Source organism: Pinus tabuliformis, chromosome 7 (assembly GCF_031772625.1).
Source record: "Pinus tabuliformis cultivar Carrire ecotype Pingquan chromosome 7, CPIR1, whole genome shotgun sequence".
Taxonomy (NCBI): Eukaryota; Viridiplantae; Streptophyta; class Pinopsida; order Pinales; family Pinaceae; genus Pinus; species Pinus tabuliformis.
The window spans coordinates 1668796929-1668815149 of record NC_142293.1 but is presented as its reverse complement, the minus strand read 5'-3'; the positions used below and the strand labels follow the sequence as shown (position 1 = coordinate 1668815149).

The following is an 18221-nucleotide window of genomic DNA, read 5'->3' as shown; positions in this document are numbered from 1 at the left end:
AGGGAGAGATTTGCTAGAGTTCGTGGGACACATTGTTGATTTCTGGTAGCATCCGATGTGCTCTAAGTCTCAAATTTTGCAGGGAGGCTTGAGCACATGTATTCCAAAGAACCCAAAAAGTGTTTTGGGAAATTTCACCCGAAGACAGTTTAATTAATTATTTTCATAGGTCCCTACCATCTAAACTTAGGAAATTAAAATAATTAATGGGTATTAATCTAACTGTGGATGTAACTTCTAGAAGAAGACAAGGATCAAGCAGAAATGATCTTAGCCATTGATTAGCTTCTAATCTGGGTCATTGAATGTCAATGAGAAGATTATTTAAGGAGGCTTGAGGGTCATTTGAAGACACAGAGAAAGTTGATTAGTCAAATCGAATTGTTGAAGGTAGAGGCAGCACAATGATTGTAGTGATCACGTAGAGAGGGACAGAGGGAGCTTTGGCTGGAGGATCTTCTCCGGAGCCAAGAGTACTCAGCAAAGAGGGAGAGAGACACAGAGGAGGCAGTGCAGAGCCAGGAAGGGCTCACGCAGGCCCCACACAGAGCAACACAAAAACCATCCAAGCAGAAGTCTGAATTTGCTGAGGAGGCTGAAGTTTCTAGCCGAGAGGGCTGGAATCAGCTCTAGAGGGAAAATTGATTTCCAGCAGATGTGACGCAGGGCCTTAGAGGCTGACACAGCCCCACGCAGGGGCAACGCAGAAGTAGTCGGGGAACTCGTTGGTTCAAGTGTCGAATTAGTTGGGACTTGCAGTGTAGAGTGAGGTAATCTCACTAATTTCTTCTGTTGAATGATAGTCTCTATAATTGTATTGCCGAGAAGGCATCTAGAAGTTGTAATCAGATTGAATTGCTGAAGCTAGAGGCAGTGCAATGATTTGTAGTGATTACGCAGAGAGGGGCAGAGGGAGTTTTGGCTGGAGGATCTTTTTCAGAGCCAAGAATACTTAGCAGAGAAGCAGAGAGACACATAGAGGAGGCAACGCAGAGGCCAAATAGGGTGACGCAGAGCCAAGAAGGGCTCACACAAGCCCCATGCAGAAGTCGAATTTGCTGAGGAGGCTGATGTTTCTGAGTCGGGAGGGCTGGAATTAGTGCTAGAGGGTAAATCGATTCCCCGCGGAGATGATACAGGCCCACGCAGGGGCAACGCAGAAGTAGCCGGGGAACTCGTTGGTTCAACTACCGAATTAGCTGAGACTTGCAGTGTAGAGTGGGGTAATCTCACTAATTTATTTTGCCGAGTGATAGTCTCTTTAATTGGATTGTCGGAAAGGCATCCAGAAGTTGTATTCAGAAATACTTCGCTTAATAACAAAAACCCTCAGACATGTTGCACCATTTTTCCTGCATTGGGATTTTCCAGGAACGTTTGTCCAAAAACAACTGTCATTTGTGTTGTATCTTTCTCTATTGTTCAGTTTCTTGTTTCGACATATTATTTAATTGGTGTAGGCTGCAGTGTATGTGTTACGATGTTTGTCATAGGAAATTGCAAATAACTTGCTCATGTAAATCTAGCAAGTAGGAGAAATATCACCTGTTGTTGCAGTAGTAATTCCTGGTTTTAGGAATTTTCACACACATCAGCTCTTGCTTCAGCTAGTTTGAATTTCCAAGAGGATACAAGGACAAAAATCGAACCACTGAGTTAAGGGAGTTTCAAGGGGAATTTTGGCCAACAAATTTAGGAGAAATTTCATTGAGGGTGGACTAGCATTTGTGGAGAATTTCGGGGCTGGAAGTTGTTGCTGCTAAGAGACTCAAACTCACCATTTTAGGGTATGCACAGAATTATTACTGGGCAGAATTTGTGGGGTTGGATTCATCTTATTTGTGCCAGGTTTTGGAAAGAATTTCACTCACATCCTCTGTAGGTAATTTGCAGGGCAATCCTACAACTAATTGAGAGGGAATTGGTGACATATCCAATGGTTTGAATTGTGGGGGATGCAGAATCTGTCAAGGAAGGCGTAGCACCAAATTTGGGTAATTCCAGGAGGTTGGAATTAGCCCAAAACATTTATGGGTTTTGTTGAATTAGCCTGAAGGAGTTTGCTCCTAGTTTGCTCCTAATTTTGCATAATTTTTGGAGAGTTTTGGTACCCCTGTAAGAACCAATCACAGATGTACAGAAAACAGTAAGGAATTTAAAGCATGAACCTGTAACATTTTCATTGGACCCAACAAAATCAATTAACGGGACTGTTGAGGTACCTACCTGAACTGTTGCAGTTGAAGATGCCTCCGGCTATGCTGCTACAGTTACCGAGAGACCGAATCCTCCCAGCCAGACTGAGCAGAGCCTGGCTGCTCAATCCAGTAAGCTTCTGAACAAAAGCTGACTGTCCCCCATGCCCAGAACCTCAGAACTCTCAAGCTCTTCCAATGGCTAATTCCCTTCCCTTTCGAATTCTTCCTTCTCGTTTTTCTCCCGGTTCAGCCCCCTTCTAAAAACTCTGTCTACCTCTATATGTAGCTTTTTGTGGCAGTCACCGCCCTCTTCACCAGCGATCCCACCGTTTTCCATCGTAGTGACAACTTTTCCTTTATGAACATGAATCATAATTCTTTACAGGTGTATTTATCTTATATTTAGGGTTTACTTTAATTTAAATGCCTTAGGTTCATATTAAATTCTTTTAATATGACCATCACATTTGGATATACACGTACCATTAGAACATTTATAATGTTATATATATTTTTAACATAACACTTTGTTTTATTTATATTTGTTTTAATATAAAGTTTTATTTATATTTGTTTTAATATGACATTCATAAACTTTATACTTGGACCATTTTTTTAATTAATTATTTATATTAATAATTAACCTTTATTTTATTAATTTATTAATATAATTTTATCAATAATTTGGAACATATAATATGTATAGTCCTCTTTTAAGATCTAACCATGCATTACGCAATATTGATGAATGAGTAGAACTTCTATTCCAAGAAGTGTCGTGGTATTTAGCACTTATAATCAATTTAGTATAAAATACTAGTGTGGTGTATGCAACACATGCATATGTAGCTATCATATGCATGTACCGTATACCTGCTATTATGCTTACGTTCTTTGTATTTATAGATGGGTCGTTACAACCCCAGAACAACAGGATTCTTTAGCAACGAGTTAGGACGGGTGAGCTTAAAAATTGGGTCCCTAGTGGTCGGTAGAATTTTCCAAAGCCCTTTCTGTGTTTTTCTGGGTTTTTGAAAAGGACCTCAAATCTAATTTTGCAAAATTTTCTGAGCAGATTTGAGGGGTCAAATCAAGGTCTCAACACAGCCAACAGTGCAAAATTATTGGGTCAGCGCAGATTTTCTGATAGATAAACTCCAGTGTTGATTTGGGGTAGCATCGGATGTGCTCTAGCCATGAAAATTGGTGGAGAGGCTAAAGCACATGAGATCTCCAAGACCCTGAAATGGTTTGGGGAAATTCTACCCGTTGAAGGAGATATTAAAATAATTAATATTTTTAATGGGTTCCTAAGTCTAAAGTTAGGAAAATAAAATTGTTAATGGATATTAATATAAAACTAGGTTAGAAGGTTCTAAATGACATGGATCAAGCCAAATCTAATCTTAGTTGTTGATTAGAGATTTAATCTTGGTCGTTGAAGACTCAACAGGAAAAGTATAAGAGGAGGCTTGAGGGTCAGTTGGAGATACACCAAGTTGATCAGTCAGTTCGATTTTTTGGAGCTAGGTTTGCTGAGAGAAATTGAAAGAGTGATCAGAGTTGCAGCGAGGGGCAGTGAGTGGATAACAGAGAGGCAGAGATAGTGCTGGAAGATTAGCGCAGAGGCAGAGAGGCAGACATAGAGCCAGCAAGAGCCACGCAGAGGGTCAGAGTGACTGCGCAGAGGGCCAAAGGGCCTATGTGGTTGACGCAGAGGGCCAGAGAGGTTGCGCAGTGCATCAAGAGGCTGACGCAGAGGGTTCTAGGTTGACGCAGAGGCTAGAAGGGCTGACGCTGAGTCTTAGAAAGGCGTTGGAGAGAGTTTCGTGGAGCAAATTTTCAGAATATCTGCTTCCGAAGAGAGGTATTATTGCCAAATTAATTTCTCTGTCGGGTGAGCCAATTTGGCACCTAGTTGTACTCAAGAAAAGCTACTTAATAATAAAACCCTCAAAACTGCTGCACCAGTTTTCCCAAGTTGGGTTTTTCTGGGGACGATTGTCCAAAAATAATGGTGTCCCTTGTGTGTTTGTCTATTTCTTTCAGTTGATGATCTGTAGATGGTCGAGACTGCATTGTGTTTATTTTAGTATTTATATGGTTAAATAAATTGTTCAGTAATTAAACAAGTAGGCGAAATAAACCAGATAGTGCAGGGAAATTTCTAACGGGTTAGACTTAGAAATTTCAACATCCAGTAGCAATTGGGCATTGACATATCGATCACGTAAGGTTTGTAGCTTGCCTTGTGCAATCCCAAGTGCACTCTTTCTATTTCACATTGTACTCCAGCAATTTATATAATAAAATTGCCCATTTTTTGTGTGTTTGGGAGTATTTATGGGTTGTTGTGTTTACTGAAATTTTTTATGTCATATTGTCTTGCATGTTTTTGTTATCACTGTAAATTTTTGCATTAGGAATATTACAGATATCCAAAATCAAGGATGAACTCCAAGTAATAGATGAAGTTGTCCCAAAAAAGGAGCTCATAATTACTGCCCTTCTGGGACTACCTAAATATTGGAGTGCTTTTGCATCAAGTTTTAACAATTGGAAGGATACTCCAACATTTGAACAATTGGAAGGATACTCCAACATTTGAACAAATGTGGAATGCATGTAGTCAAGAAGAAGCCAAAATATCGATGGTAAATAACAAGAAGGAGGATGAAGAAGAAAACACCTCGAATGCTTATTATGCTCATGACAAGAAGAAAGAAGAAGGGAGCCTTCAATAAGTTCAAAGGACCAAAGAAGAAAATGGACCTATCCAAGGTTGAATGTTACAATTGCCACAAGATGGGACATTATAGGAGTCATTGTCCTAAGAATCTAAGAAATAAGAAGAGAAATAGGGATCAAACAAATGTCACTGATGAAGCTCCATCCTCCTTTTCACATATCCTCTCTCAGTCTTCTATTCTAAGTTCTGAATTTCCTTTATGTTTTGATTTCTATAATTTGTAGGTCTAACATGTTGTATTAAGATATTTTTGAATTATTTTTATAAGTTGTAGGTATCCCTCAAAGATTGGATTAAGAGAGAGCTTCCATCATTTACCAAAAGATAAGTATTTTATTCTTTGTCTCCTCTTTTGTGTTTTCTTTCTCTCTCATATGAAAGTATATTTGTATTGTATGTTGATAACCTTTCTCTTTATATTTTTCTTGGTTAGGAAAGATTGTTGTTTGCTCAAGGGTTATGGAGAAGACTTCAAAGGATAGACTTGAAGCATGAAAGAGGTTCTATTGAAGCCCTTCAAGCATTGATGTCCTACAAGGTTTGTTAGGAAACAACCCAAGGTATGTCTTAGCCTATAAGCTTTATTATAAAGTTCTCTTTGTAGAAAGGTACGATTATTCTTCTTTTAAATTTTGCTCTACATTACTAACATCGTTGTGTCTAGGGTTTTGAATCATAAGAGATTCTTGTTTGAATAATCATCAGATTGAAACTACCCTCATTATATATTGATCATTCATATGGAACCCTAAAAGGTTCTCTATAAAACCCTAACCTAAGGGTATGTCTATATTTATAAAACCCCAATCTACTTAGGTTTGATGATGAAGTCTAGAAATCCTATTTTCTTAATGTTTAGAGTTTTTGTATTGTTATAATAAAAACCCTACTCCTTTAGGGCTTGCTATTAATGTTTAAATGAAACCCTATATTCTTAGGGTTTGATAAATTAGGTTTTATGAGCAAAACCTTAGGTGTGTATTCGTCCGTTTGATTGAAACCCTAGTCTCGTCAAAATTTGTTATATGTCTAACTTTAATATATTAATGTCTGTGTCTTAGGATTACCTAGTAGATAGTGTTGTGATTCGTTAGTACATGATTATAAAATCTTAGATATGTATATATGTTGACCTATTTGTCGTTGCTCATGGTTTAGTCCATGAATTCTAGAGCTTGTAACAATGCCTAGTAAAGATGATAACCTAGAATTTGATGATATTATTGATATGTTTTAGTTTCGATATCTAGGGTTTGCAACAAGCCCTAGTAGATTCTAATATGCATAATAGAATTGTTATTTGATTAAATTGGTAATATATAAAGGCATTGTGGAATCTAGGGTTTGAAAGAGTAAGAGTTTGTTATCTTGATTGAGTTGCTTTAAGTCTTAACAATAATACTAACAAAAGTTTAAAATATGTTTCTCTTACTGAACCTAACTAGGTTTAGGTATCAGATGTCTAAAGTTTGAAGGCTTTAATGCTTCCATTATAATGACTTGATTTTTAGTATAGTTAACTTCATGCTTTTGTATATTTGTATTTGGTTGTACTTGCTATTGAAAGATTTGCAAGTACACAATCTTCAAGATAATGAAGATATTCATATAAGCATAATGAAGATAACCTTGATACTGTAAGAAGGAATGGAGCCATAAAAGATTCTCCGATGTTATGGAAGAAGGAAGTGGTTAATCTCCGTAAGTTGAGAGGGAGCTTGGATAGAAGAAAGGGATACGTCCCTACTTGAGAGGGAAGGCATATTATGATAGTGAATACTATCGATAAATGTTCGTGATTCATGAAGTTGCAAACAAAAGAATTGAGAAGTATTAAGGCTATATTTGGTGCTACTAAAGAAGTGGTAGAAGAAAGCTTCCGACAAGATGTATTTGGATAACTTGTTGATGATATAAGCAACATCCAAACCTCGAAGGTTTGTGTTTACTTGTTTGTATGTTTGAAAGTTTATTACTAATTGGGGTCGTGATTGTACAGGTAAAATCTCTTCACAAGAAGGTTGAAACACTTTGGAAGCATGCTTGGATAAACGGATATATCTAGTTTATTGGGGAGAGTTAAAGCATCTAAAGGCAGATGTTTGGGAAGAAATCTAGCTGACCTGTGTGTTGATGCCTAGATCTCGAAGAGGGACGGTGGCGTTGGTCTTGGAGCTATGACCTTGGATACGCACCTAGATCCCTAGGTTGATGGTTAGTTAGTAAGCCTGATGGTACCTAGACTAGTGAAAAGCTTTAGTCCATCTTAGTCCCACCCCAGATAGATAACCCTCGTCAGGTATCTAGTCCGTGGCATTGAGTGTGCCTGAACTCTTCGTAGTTCATTTTGGAGATCTTCCATGTACCTCTATATAGTTGTAATTATGAATACCTCCCTAGTTAAGAGGGAATGTTGAAAAATGTAACTAGGTTTGGTCTTCATAAATGTATTTAAGTCACAATATAATGTATTTATCAAAAGAAAGAAAATGAAATTTTATTATTATTAAAATTGACTTATTAAAGCATGGGTTTCATGCTTGGGTCAATTAGTTTTAGGTCAAATCCTCCATTGCAAGCTTCTAGGGTTTGTGTCGAGCGTCCTCGTCCATGTCATAATGTAAATAACACTTCTTGGGAATTATTTGTCAAGGAATAAATTTATTTTATATTAAAATTAGTCTTTTAGACCTCTTCCACCAAGTCAGCCTCAAAACTGGACAAGTCGGCCTAAAACTGGGCAGCAGAATCACTATAATGGCAGCAACTCGACTTCATTTGTCGCACACACACAAGAAGTTTGATCTGCAGTAACTGGGCCAAGAAAAAGTGTGAAATTCAAAGAAGGAGAAAAAGGATAGCAAAGAAGAAGGAGGACTCTTTCAAGCATAAAAATCGAAATTCTCTCTTTCCCACATGTGTGAAGTTGTGTAGCTGCTGGAAGGGGGCTGAAATTCTGTAGTAACTGGGAGGTCGAAATACTGCAACTGGGAAGTCGAAATCCTGCAACTGGGAAGTCGAATTTCTGGATTGTTGTTGGGCTGGAGTTTTTGGATAAAGAAGAGACTACTATATCATCTTGGAAGGCTGACTTGGTGGAGGAGGAAAGTTTGCTGGTCTAGGATCTTGGTCCATCTCAATTTGAATTACTAAAGGAAGGGTTCTTGACTGGGTTTTCCCCTATATAGGCATTTTAGCCTTGGCTGTCCGCCTACATCTGGTGTCCCTAATCTTCATATTTTGTTTTTGATAATTGCTTGATGAACTAAGATAAAAGAACATAAGAAAGATACAAAGAATTCAAACATATCACAAGTAATTATCAACTAAAGAAAATATTTCTGTCTTTCTGATTTTCTAACAATATTGTAGTGGTGTAAATGTGTGTAAAAATTTACATGTGGGCTCAATTAAAAAATAATAAAAGGTTAAAAGTAATTGTACGGAGAGATGCTCTCTAGCCCAGTATATAGAGATGTTGCCTTGTAAGCATTTTGACTCGATCAAAATAAAATTAGAAACTTAATAATGATAATTATCAATAAAACATTTTGACTTGGTCAAATTACATAAAACTAAAACAAAAATAATAATTATTATTATATTTATAATTATAATTATAATTAATAATAAAACCATCCTAGATCGATCTTAACTTTGGATCTACCAAGCGCAGAGAGGGATCAAATCTCTTGAGATGCAAAGCTCTTTTAGAGTTAAAAGAGATTTGATCTCTCTCGGTGCTTGGTAGATCCAGAGTTCAGATGGATCTAGGTTGGTTCTGTAATCAAGTTCTAAGTGCTTAATAGTTCCTTGACTCCATACCCATTATTCAAGAAATTTGTCTACTTGAAATCACTGCAAGATATTTATTGAAAACCTCAATTTTTTGTTTTACCAATCTAAAATTTATTATTGGATTTAAAAGAAACATTGGTAATCCTTATAGGGAATGGACCAGTTTAAAGAGAGAGAAGTCACCACTAAGTTGACAGTGGGTGGTAATTCTACTTTACCCTATATGCACATCTTCATGTTGGACTTAAATAATTTTTGAAGTGCAGGTTTACGAGGTAACATAGCAAAACATTGATGTTAACAGCACACACAGCATATAGATATCCAACCAATATTTTGGTTCAGAAACAGAAACTAATTTGTTAGAACAATACTATATTGGAATTAACTACAATTCTGATTTAAGGCAATTGCGTATAACATCAACGCATCATACCTGCAAATTGGATGAGGTCTGCGTAAGAAAGTGGTCCACCTTTTGAGAATGCATCAATTTCCTTCTTTAGCTCCTCCAATAAGTTCATTGCAGGTAACAGTCCTTTATTTTCTGGCCTGTTTATCTCTGAACTGTGTTTGTGAGTCATGCAGATTGTTTGATGATCCAATTTCACATAATGAAATTAAAAGCCTGAGTCAGAATCTATGGCGATTAATTATATGCAGACTGTTCAAACTTCAAACACATTGAAATTTAAAGACACACATATTGAAATAAAATTATTTCTGTTATTCCAAGAGATGATTTTGTATTACATGAATCTAACTGAACCATTTGCCCCACCAGTCTTGCTACCCTGGATGACAAGTTTTACAGAATCTCATTATGATCAGTTCAAGTCAATTCTCAGATGTAACTTATAACCAGAAAATAAAGGTACTTAACATACTATACCAACACTTCAAAAGAAAAATGTCCATATTAATGGAAACAAAGAATGGAACATTGAACCATTCTTCATAGTCATTAAAGCACAATGCCAAGAATAAACCTTGTCATAAGTTATTGCATCATTCAAGGCCAACCTCAGGATCGATGGAACAAGCTCTGGATGAGCCTACAAAAACGAAAGAAATAGTTTTTGATGGTAAGTGGAAATACTGATTCTGAGAATTCAACGTTATAACTTGTCACATTTTATAAGTAAGTAAAATATACTTTGTGAAATTATACGAGTATATCTCAAGGAGGAAAACTGAAATATTGGAAGATAGCATATATTTACTTGGGTTATCAATCAACAAAAGTTACCTCTACAGCATTTTTTAGTGAACTCTTGATAAATTCTGCACATGTGACAGCAAAAAGTCAAGTTGATAGGATTGTGCAATATCCCAAATGAAAATTACTCAAAAATATCCATTTTTAATAATGTAACTTACTAATAGTGAAGTTTTGAAGAAAAGTCTAATACAAGAAAGTATTGAAGCATACCCAATAATTCACCCCGTTGTCTTCGTTGAATCAAATCGGCAGCAGATGCAATTTCAAGAGCTGGTGAAAAGTTCCATATCACAGACTGAAAGAGTGAAAAATAAATGCACTCTATCAAGAAATGACAGAATTCTATTAGCTAGATGCATATTCAAATACTTATTAAAAGCTGCAATGAGGGAACACAGAGCACGTTTATGATGAGTCTCAACAAGATGCATCCAAAGCAGAAGAAGAAATCATCTAGCAGGGTACAGAATAAAACATGTGAAGTACAAATTAGCTACTAAGATAGAACAGTTATATTTGGAGCCATCACACAACAAGACTATCGGGAAATACAAGAAGTAAACTATGTCAAGTCTCCTGCTTCTCATCTGCGGCTATAGTATCCCTGGCACCTATTATGTAATATCAATTACCTCATAACCATCAACCATATGTTTTGAACTGACATCTAGTTGCGGTCTCAATGGGGTTCTTTATTACCCATTAAAGCACATGAGATCTCTGAGACCCAGAAATCGTTTGGAGAAATTCCACCCAGATGAAGAGATATTAAAATAATTAATATTTTTAATGAGTCCCTAAGTCTAAACCTAGGAAAATAAAAATATTAATAAGTATTAATATAAAATGGTTGAGAAAGTTTTAATTGACGAGGATCAAGCCAGATCTAATCTTAGGCATTGATTAGAGACTTAATCTCGGTCGTTGAATCGTCAATAGGAAAAGTATAAGAGGAGGCTTGAGGGTCAAGACACACCAAGAGAGATCAAGAATTCGATTTTATGGGGCCGAGTTTGCTGAGGAAATCGAGTTAGAGATTAGTTGCAGTGAGGGGCAGTTCAACAAGAGATTTTGAAGAAGCAGTGAAGTGCCAAAAGAGGTAGCACAGGCCCAAGAAGGGTTGACACGAAGGCCTAAGGAGCTAGCACAAAGGGTCGTAGAGGCTGAAGCAAAAGCCGTAGAGGCTGACGTAGAAGCCATAGAGGCTAATGCAGAGGACGCAGGGGGCTTCAGAGGCAGCGCTGGGAGATTATGTGGGGCAGACTGAGAGTTGATCAATAGATCTTGAGCCAGGAGAAAGTGACGCAGTTCCAGAGCAGTGCTTGGAGCAGCTTTCGCTGTCTAACTCTAGGAATAGTCAGAGTCACTGTGGGGTTGATCATCCGGTTGCTGATTTTCCAGCATATCTATCTCCGGAGAGAGGTACTATTGCCAAGGAAATTCTCTGCAAGATGAGCCATATCTAGCACCCTAGTTGTATTCAGAATCTGCTTAATAATACAAACCCTCTATATGCTGCACCGGTTTTCCCGCATTGGGTTTTTCCAGGGACGATTGTCCAAAAATAATTGTCCCTTGTGTTATTGTTTCTGTTTACTTCAATGCATGATCTGTATAGCTGTGAAGGTTTCATTTCTATTTACTTCGATATTTATGTGATTAAATAACTTGTTAATGTAAAGAAAGAACAAGTAGGAGATAATAAACCAGAAATTGCAGTAGGGGTTTTTGATGTGTTAGATTCAGGGATTTTCACATGGTATCAGAAGGAGGTTGCAGATCATAGGAGACTGAAGGCACCAGCCGGGAAATCTAAGAGTTTGCAGCAAAGAAGAAGTTGTCCCAAGAGACAGCGTTGTTCCAGAGCCAGAGACAAAAAAGGAAGGGTGATGCAATGCAAAGAAGGTGACGCAGAGGCTCACGCAGTGCCTGCGTCAGCATTCTGACCCAGGAGAGGAAGACGCAGTAGGTGGGAGGAGCCCACGCAGTAGCTGCGTCAGCAGTCCAGGCCAGTGCAGAGACAGGGGGGACAGATCAGGCCTATGCATTGCCTAGTCATCTTTCTCAGCCAGGAAGTATTGATGCAGTGGCCAGGAGGAGCTGATCCAGCTCTCACTATGATTGCACAAAGCCAGAAGGGCTCAGATTCTTCAGTTGTCGAGGCTAAGGGCACTGTGCAGACTTTGATTTGAGGAGCTGATGGGACGTTGTGTCTGTCAGTGCAGAACAGTGTCTAAGGAGACTAAACCAAGGTAGAGGGAAGCACTACCTCGACAGATTTCTAGCCAAGAAATCTAGATCCAAGTTGTAGTGGCAAAGGAGGATTAGAGAGGAGTGATTCGACAATTGGCCGAAAGATTTCCAAGAGGGAAATCAGGACTCAAAGGGAGTCTAGAGAAGAGTAAAGATGGCAGTGAATTTATTAAGGGATCATGACATATTGGACGTGGGTTCCAATTTTGTCATCTAAAAGGCCAAGATCCTAGCAACCTTGGATAAACATCGCATCAAGGACTATGCCTTGAGAACTGTAGTTGTCCCAGTTGACCCTAATGCAAATGAGAAGTATGAGTAGGCCCAGGCGAAGGTGAAATGCATGATCCTAGACGTGGTCAAGGATCATGTCATACCACATATTGTTGAGAAGAACATAGCAAGGCAGATGTGGCAGACCCTGACCACCTTATACCAGGGCTCTTCCGTGCAACGAAAGATGTTATTAGAAAATCAGTTGAGGTCATATCAGATGCAGAAAGGAGAGGAGATAGATCCCTTCCTTCTCAGGTTGCAAGGGATTCATGACTAGCTTACTTCCGTGGGATCTATCAGATGCAGAAAGGAGAGAAGATAGATCCCTTCCTTCTCAAGTTGCAAGGGATTCATGACTACCCTACTTCCATGAGATCGGAACCGAATCCAGAGTTCATGATTAGGACTGCCCTAAATGAAGTCTCTGAGGAGGGAGACATTTGTCCAAAGCATCTTGGGCAGAGCAACTCTCCCCAGTTGGAAGGAGATGTGGGCAGCTCTTCAACAGGAAGATCTCAGGAGAATGACCAATGCGGGGAGTGGCGGGAAAGGAGTTCGAATCAAGAAGGAGGAGGAGGAAGATGCAGCTCTAGCATCTACGGGACAACAGGGGGTTCAGAAGAGGAAGAAGAAGGACATCTCCAAGGTCAAGTGCTTCAACTGTGGGGAGCTAGGACATTATACATCTTTGTGCCCCAGGAAGAAAGGCAAGGGAGAAGCTTCTGACTCAAAGGCTACTCCAGCAAAGGCGGAGAAGGATGTCGAGACTGATGATGATTGTGCCATGAGTGCTCATGCACCTCTAGAGAAGAGGTGGGTAGACATAGAGCTATAGTCGAGAGGACTACAGAAGAGGGGCAGGATCCTTGAGGTGCCCAAACTCTTGGATCGCATACGGCTACGGGAGCCCTTAACGACAGTAGCATGATGACAGGTGTCAGGTGGAGAAAAGTGTGGTGGAGCAGCAAGGCAAGGCTAGAGTACGAAAGTCTGTAGTAGCGCAGTAGAGGTTGCAGCAGTGCAAGAGGCATAGAGGTGTTTACAGCAGCGCAGTGGCAACAGAGGGAGCACAAGATAGAAGCAAAGGTAGCTTCAACATCACGAGGCTTCCAGACTGAACAGGATGTTAGTGTTTGGGTGAATTCAATTACTTACTTCTCGGTAATTGAGTTGCAGTGCAGCAGTTAGTAGTGGTAGTGCTATGGGCAGCATGATGTAGCATGTTGAAAGGAAGCTGCAGTACAAATGTAGCAGTGACAGTGCCAGTGTCATGGGCAGCAGTATAGGAAGCAGCAGTGCAAGGGATGTGAGGCAGTAGGCCAAGCATCAACACAGGTACTGATGCGGAGGATCAATGTGATGTTTCTATGGTGAAGCATTACTAGAGCACATTCCTCTCTAAGAGGGAGTGTTGATTTTTGGTAGCATCGGATGTGCTCTAGCCATGAAAACTGGTGGAGAGGCTAAGGAACATGAGATCTCCAAGACCCAAAAATCGTTTGGAGAAATTCCACCCAGATGTAGAGGTATTAAAATAATTAATATTTTTAATGAGTCCCAAAGTCTAAACTTAGAAAAATAAAAATATTAATATGTATTAATATAAAATGGTGAGAAAGTTCTAAGTGATGAGGATCAAGCCAGATCTAATCTTAGCCGTTGATTAGGGACTTAATCTCAGTCATTGAATCGTCAACAGGAAAAGTATAAGAGGAGGCTTGAGGGTCAATTGGAGACACACAAAGAGAGATCAAGAATTCAATTTTTTGGGGTTGGGTTTGCTAAGGAAATCAAGTTAGAGATCAGTTGCAGTGAGGGGCAGTTCGGCGAGGGATTTCAATCCAAGGTTGAAGAATACATAGCAGAGAGGCAGTGAAGTGTCGGAAGAGGCAGCACAGGCCCAAGAAGGGATGATGCAGAGGACACAGAGGGCCGTAGAGGCTGACACAGAAGTCGTAGAGGCTGACGCAGAGGACGAAGAGGGCTTCAGAGGCAGCACTGGGAGATTCTGTGGGGCAGATTGGGAGTTGATTAGTAGATCCTAAGCCAAAAGAGCGAGACACAGTTTCAGAGAGGGTGACGCAGTTCCAGAGCAGTGCTTGGAGCAGCTTTCGATGTCCATCACAAGGAAAAGTCAAAGTCACTGTGGGGTTGATCATCTGGTTGTTGATTTGTCGGAATATCTCTCCGGATAGAGGTACTATTGCCAAGGAAATTCTCTGCAAGGTGAGCCATATCTGGCACCCAAGTTGTATTCAAAATATGCTTAATAATACAAACCCTCTATATGCTACACTGATTTTCCCGCATTGGGTTTTTTCGGGGACGATTGTCCAAAAACAACAATGTCCCTTGTGTTATTGTTTACTTTAGTGCATGATCTGTATAGCTGTGAAGGTTGCATTTGTGTTTACTTTGATATTTATGAGATTAAATAACTTGTTAATATAAAGAACAAGTAGGATATAGTAAACCAGAAATTGCAGTAGGGGCTTTTGATGTGTTAGATTCGGGAATTTTCACATACTCCAACCTAAAACACAAGAAGAAAGGGGAAAGAATCTGATCTATAAAAGATATTCTTGTACATAAATACCAAATGATAAAAAATTCGAGTGCCTGCGTCTTTAGGGTTGTGGTTTTTCTATCACAATTGCTTTCAACTTGTCGCTTAAAAGATTTTGCAAGGTGTTCTGGAACTAAGTTATTTTTTACACGAGGATTTCCTTTTTCTAGCCTACAATACTAGAAATAGACGTGAGATAGAGAATAAATAGCGCATATAGTTTAATTGTGTATGATGAACACTGTCATCAATACTTTTTTAAATATGTTTGCATTACAAGGTTACAGGTTCCCCCTCCCTTTTTCTTTTCTTGTTACAAGTCACACATCTATAGAGTGAGATTATGTCAGTGAAAGGAACCACAACAATCAGGGAAGTTGGACAACCAAATGACATGTCCATTTGGCTTCCTTCCTGTAATTGTGGCATGGGTCTTCCATATTCCAATGTGGATTTGTAACCTTTGTATTATCACAGAACTCTAATGTCAGCAAGGGTTTGTTGTAGGTTCTATGCCTTGCAATATTCATCTCTGGGTTTTCTAATTCCCACAACAGAAACCTCAACCATAGTTTTGCAAACAAATTGTGATTCCAACTGTAAAACTATAAATTACCATCTAAATATCATCATTTTTAGCAAATATTGAAAAATCATGGTTTTTTCACCACCCTTGCACCCCCCCTCTCGGGGAAAAAAAGGGGGGAAAGATGCCAAGTTGTGGAAAAAAGCCAATATAACCCTGAATTTTATATTTTTGGATCATTTATTTTCATTTATTTGGGAACTAAAAGGGGCTAGGATGAGGAGGGTAGTGAACAAATGAATGTCGTTGATGAATCCCAACCTCTCAACATCATATTAGGTGGTACATATACCCATCCGCAAATAAGCGATGTAAAACTTAAAGAAGAACCAAGTGAGACTGTGCTGAAAATGGAGAATAGCAGGAGATTCAAAGGAATGCAATACTCTAGGAAGAATGAAAAACAAGCCTCTTCAAGCTCTAAGCCGTTAAAGGAAAGGGATCATCCTCCAAACGAACCACCAAAGAAGGATCCTCCTAAGAAAGATAACATCAAAAAGGATCCTCCTAAAGGGGAGCCCAAGCACAAGACCAAAGACGCAGGTGCTATTGTGAGCAAAATGAGTATGAAGGTTCCTATAAAGGAGATTGTAAAGATCCCATCCCAACGAAGGCAAGTGAAGAAATCCTTAGGGATTCATGAGGATTGTAGCCACACAATCTAGTTGGGACTGTTACCACTCAAACTAGCAGGAGTCCTAGGAGGGGATCCTATGGAGCAACTACTAGGTCAAGGGCAACAATGGAGCGATAGCCCACTGGCACCACAACGAAGGCTCCCTGCTCTTTACGGACTTTCACCAATGGGAGGAGACCTGGTATGATGGGAATCACTACATGAATGGATCAATTGGAAGATGAGGAGTGATTCCTAAGGCCGATTCACAAGAGAGACTCAATTGTATGGCTTTCTTGGTCGGGAAGCAAGGTGATATGCTCTCTAGGAAGGGCTAAGAGGATTTTCAAGACCTAAAGGTCCTTATGCAGAAATGGCCTTTATGTGATCTTTGTGAAATTAGAGTCATAAAATTGCGGGACCACAAAAGATCAAGTGGACCCAGAATTAGGTCAAGGATATGGAGTTGATCAACCAAGGAGGGGCTTGACCTGAGTAGGGGAGAGAAGAGGATCAAAGGACAAATTTTCTTTTAGAATTGAATGCAATGAACCAAACGAGGACACTAGCCAAGGGAAACATAGGGCAAGAAATGATCCCTGAGCTAGGGCTTGCGATATCTCGAGATCCCATCACCAAAATTTCTTGAAATTTGGAGGGCCTCTAAAGAAAACCCTGGCACAGTGATGGACAGGAGATCGAATTTTTTTTTATGGCTACAATGGGAGAAAAATGATGCCCTAGGTGACCTATGAAAGTTGGGCCTAAAAAGAGAAGGAGAGGTGAGAAAAATATTCTTTAAAAGTGATCATCTATGGAAGGATTAGTGCCTTATCCTTTGGGAGAGATGGAGCCAAAGAGAATTTAATGTTTGGAAAGGATTTACCCAATCAAGGAGGCCTTCAAGCAACTTCGCATGGCATTAGGGCATGGGAGCAGCTACTCAAGGTCTTTATACTTCGATATGTAATAATTGATGACTTGTCAAGATGTATTCAACAAAAATAATCTCTAGGAACATTCACCCTTTCATACATGGACCATGACATGATGCAATGCTACAAAAGATCAAAATTTCCACAATTGCAAAGGAAAGTAGTAAATTTCATACTTGTATATCGAAAATCCCAACAACATACATGTGACAAAGAAAATAACAAGAATAACCATGAAAAATATCGCTTACATGTACAAATGAGCATATGCAATCATCAAATTAAACCAATAATGAAGCTCCAAGACAAGAGAAGTAGATCCAAACATCAAAATTCATCCATGAAATCCAAATTCGCCCTCCAAAAGGGAATGTGAAATTCTCAGGTAGCTACTAAATCCCAAATCCATGTGATGATGAGAGAATGAATCACTTCTCATCTATTTATAAATTTATACAATCTCTAATGTGTTTGATTTGCCTAATTTGGCCTAATTGAGCCCCAAATAATAAAATAATATGCAATAATAACATCCCTTGGTGACAAGCCCACCAAGATAGCTCAATAAAATAAGAATAAGCCTCTCAAGAGGGTAGAATGATCAATAAAATGAGTCGTTGGGAGGCCTATTGAAGTCGAAAATGTGCCATGGTGAGAAGATGGACTCCAAACATAGTGGACAAGTGGTTGGTCCCTTGTTTTCCAAGCAAAGTCCCTGTGGTGCTCCCAAGTGTGTGGGGGGGGCACAGGACATCCTCACGAATCTCCAAGTGGATTGAAAATGCCTGTAAACCATTTGTAAGGGCTAGGATGATGACATAAGCCCTCCCTTTGTCTCCTGCAATGAGACACACCCTCATTTGGACCCTGGAACATCTGCCAAGTGTATGGTGCAAGTGTGGAGTCGGTTGGGCAATGGTGAACCAAATGCATCATCCTCATCCAAAAGGTGGAACACAAGCAATCAATGAGCGGTGTTGGGGATCCATGAAGTACGCTCTGCTATTGTGGAGGCCCATGGC

At 39.3% G+C, this 18221-nt stretch overlaps 1 protein-coding gene across 1 annotated transcript in view; it reads right to left on the bottom strand.

The window, feature by feature from the left end:
• TL29 (ascorbate peroxidase 4) overlaps nucleotides 1-18221 on the bottom strand; it is a 362477-nt gene that overhangs the window by 232277 nt on the left and 111979 nt on the right. Inside the window, exons 3-7 of the mRNA XM_089460247.1 lie at nucleotides 10178-10262; nucleotides 9995-10029; nucleotides 9735-9800; nucleotides 9499-9539; nucleotides 9182-9312 (exon numbers count right to left, since the gene is read on the bottom strand). Of these exons, the coding sequence (XP_089316373.1) occupies nucleotides 9182-9312; nucleotides 9499-9539; nucleotides 9735-9800; nucleotides 9995-10029; nucleotides 10178-10262 (358 nt within the window). The remainder of the gene's footprint in view (nucleotides 1-9181; nucleotides 9313-9498; nucleotides 9540-9734; nucleotides 9801-9994; nucleotides 10030-10177; nucleotides 10263-18221) is intronic.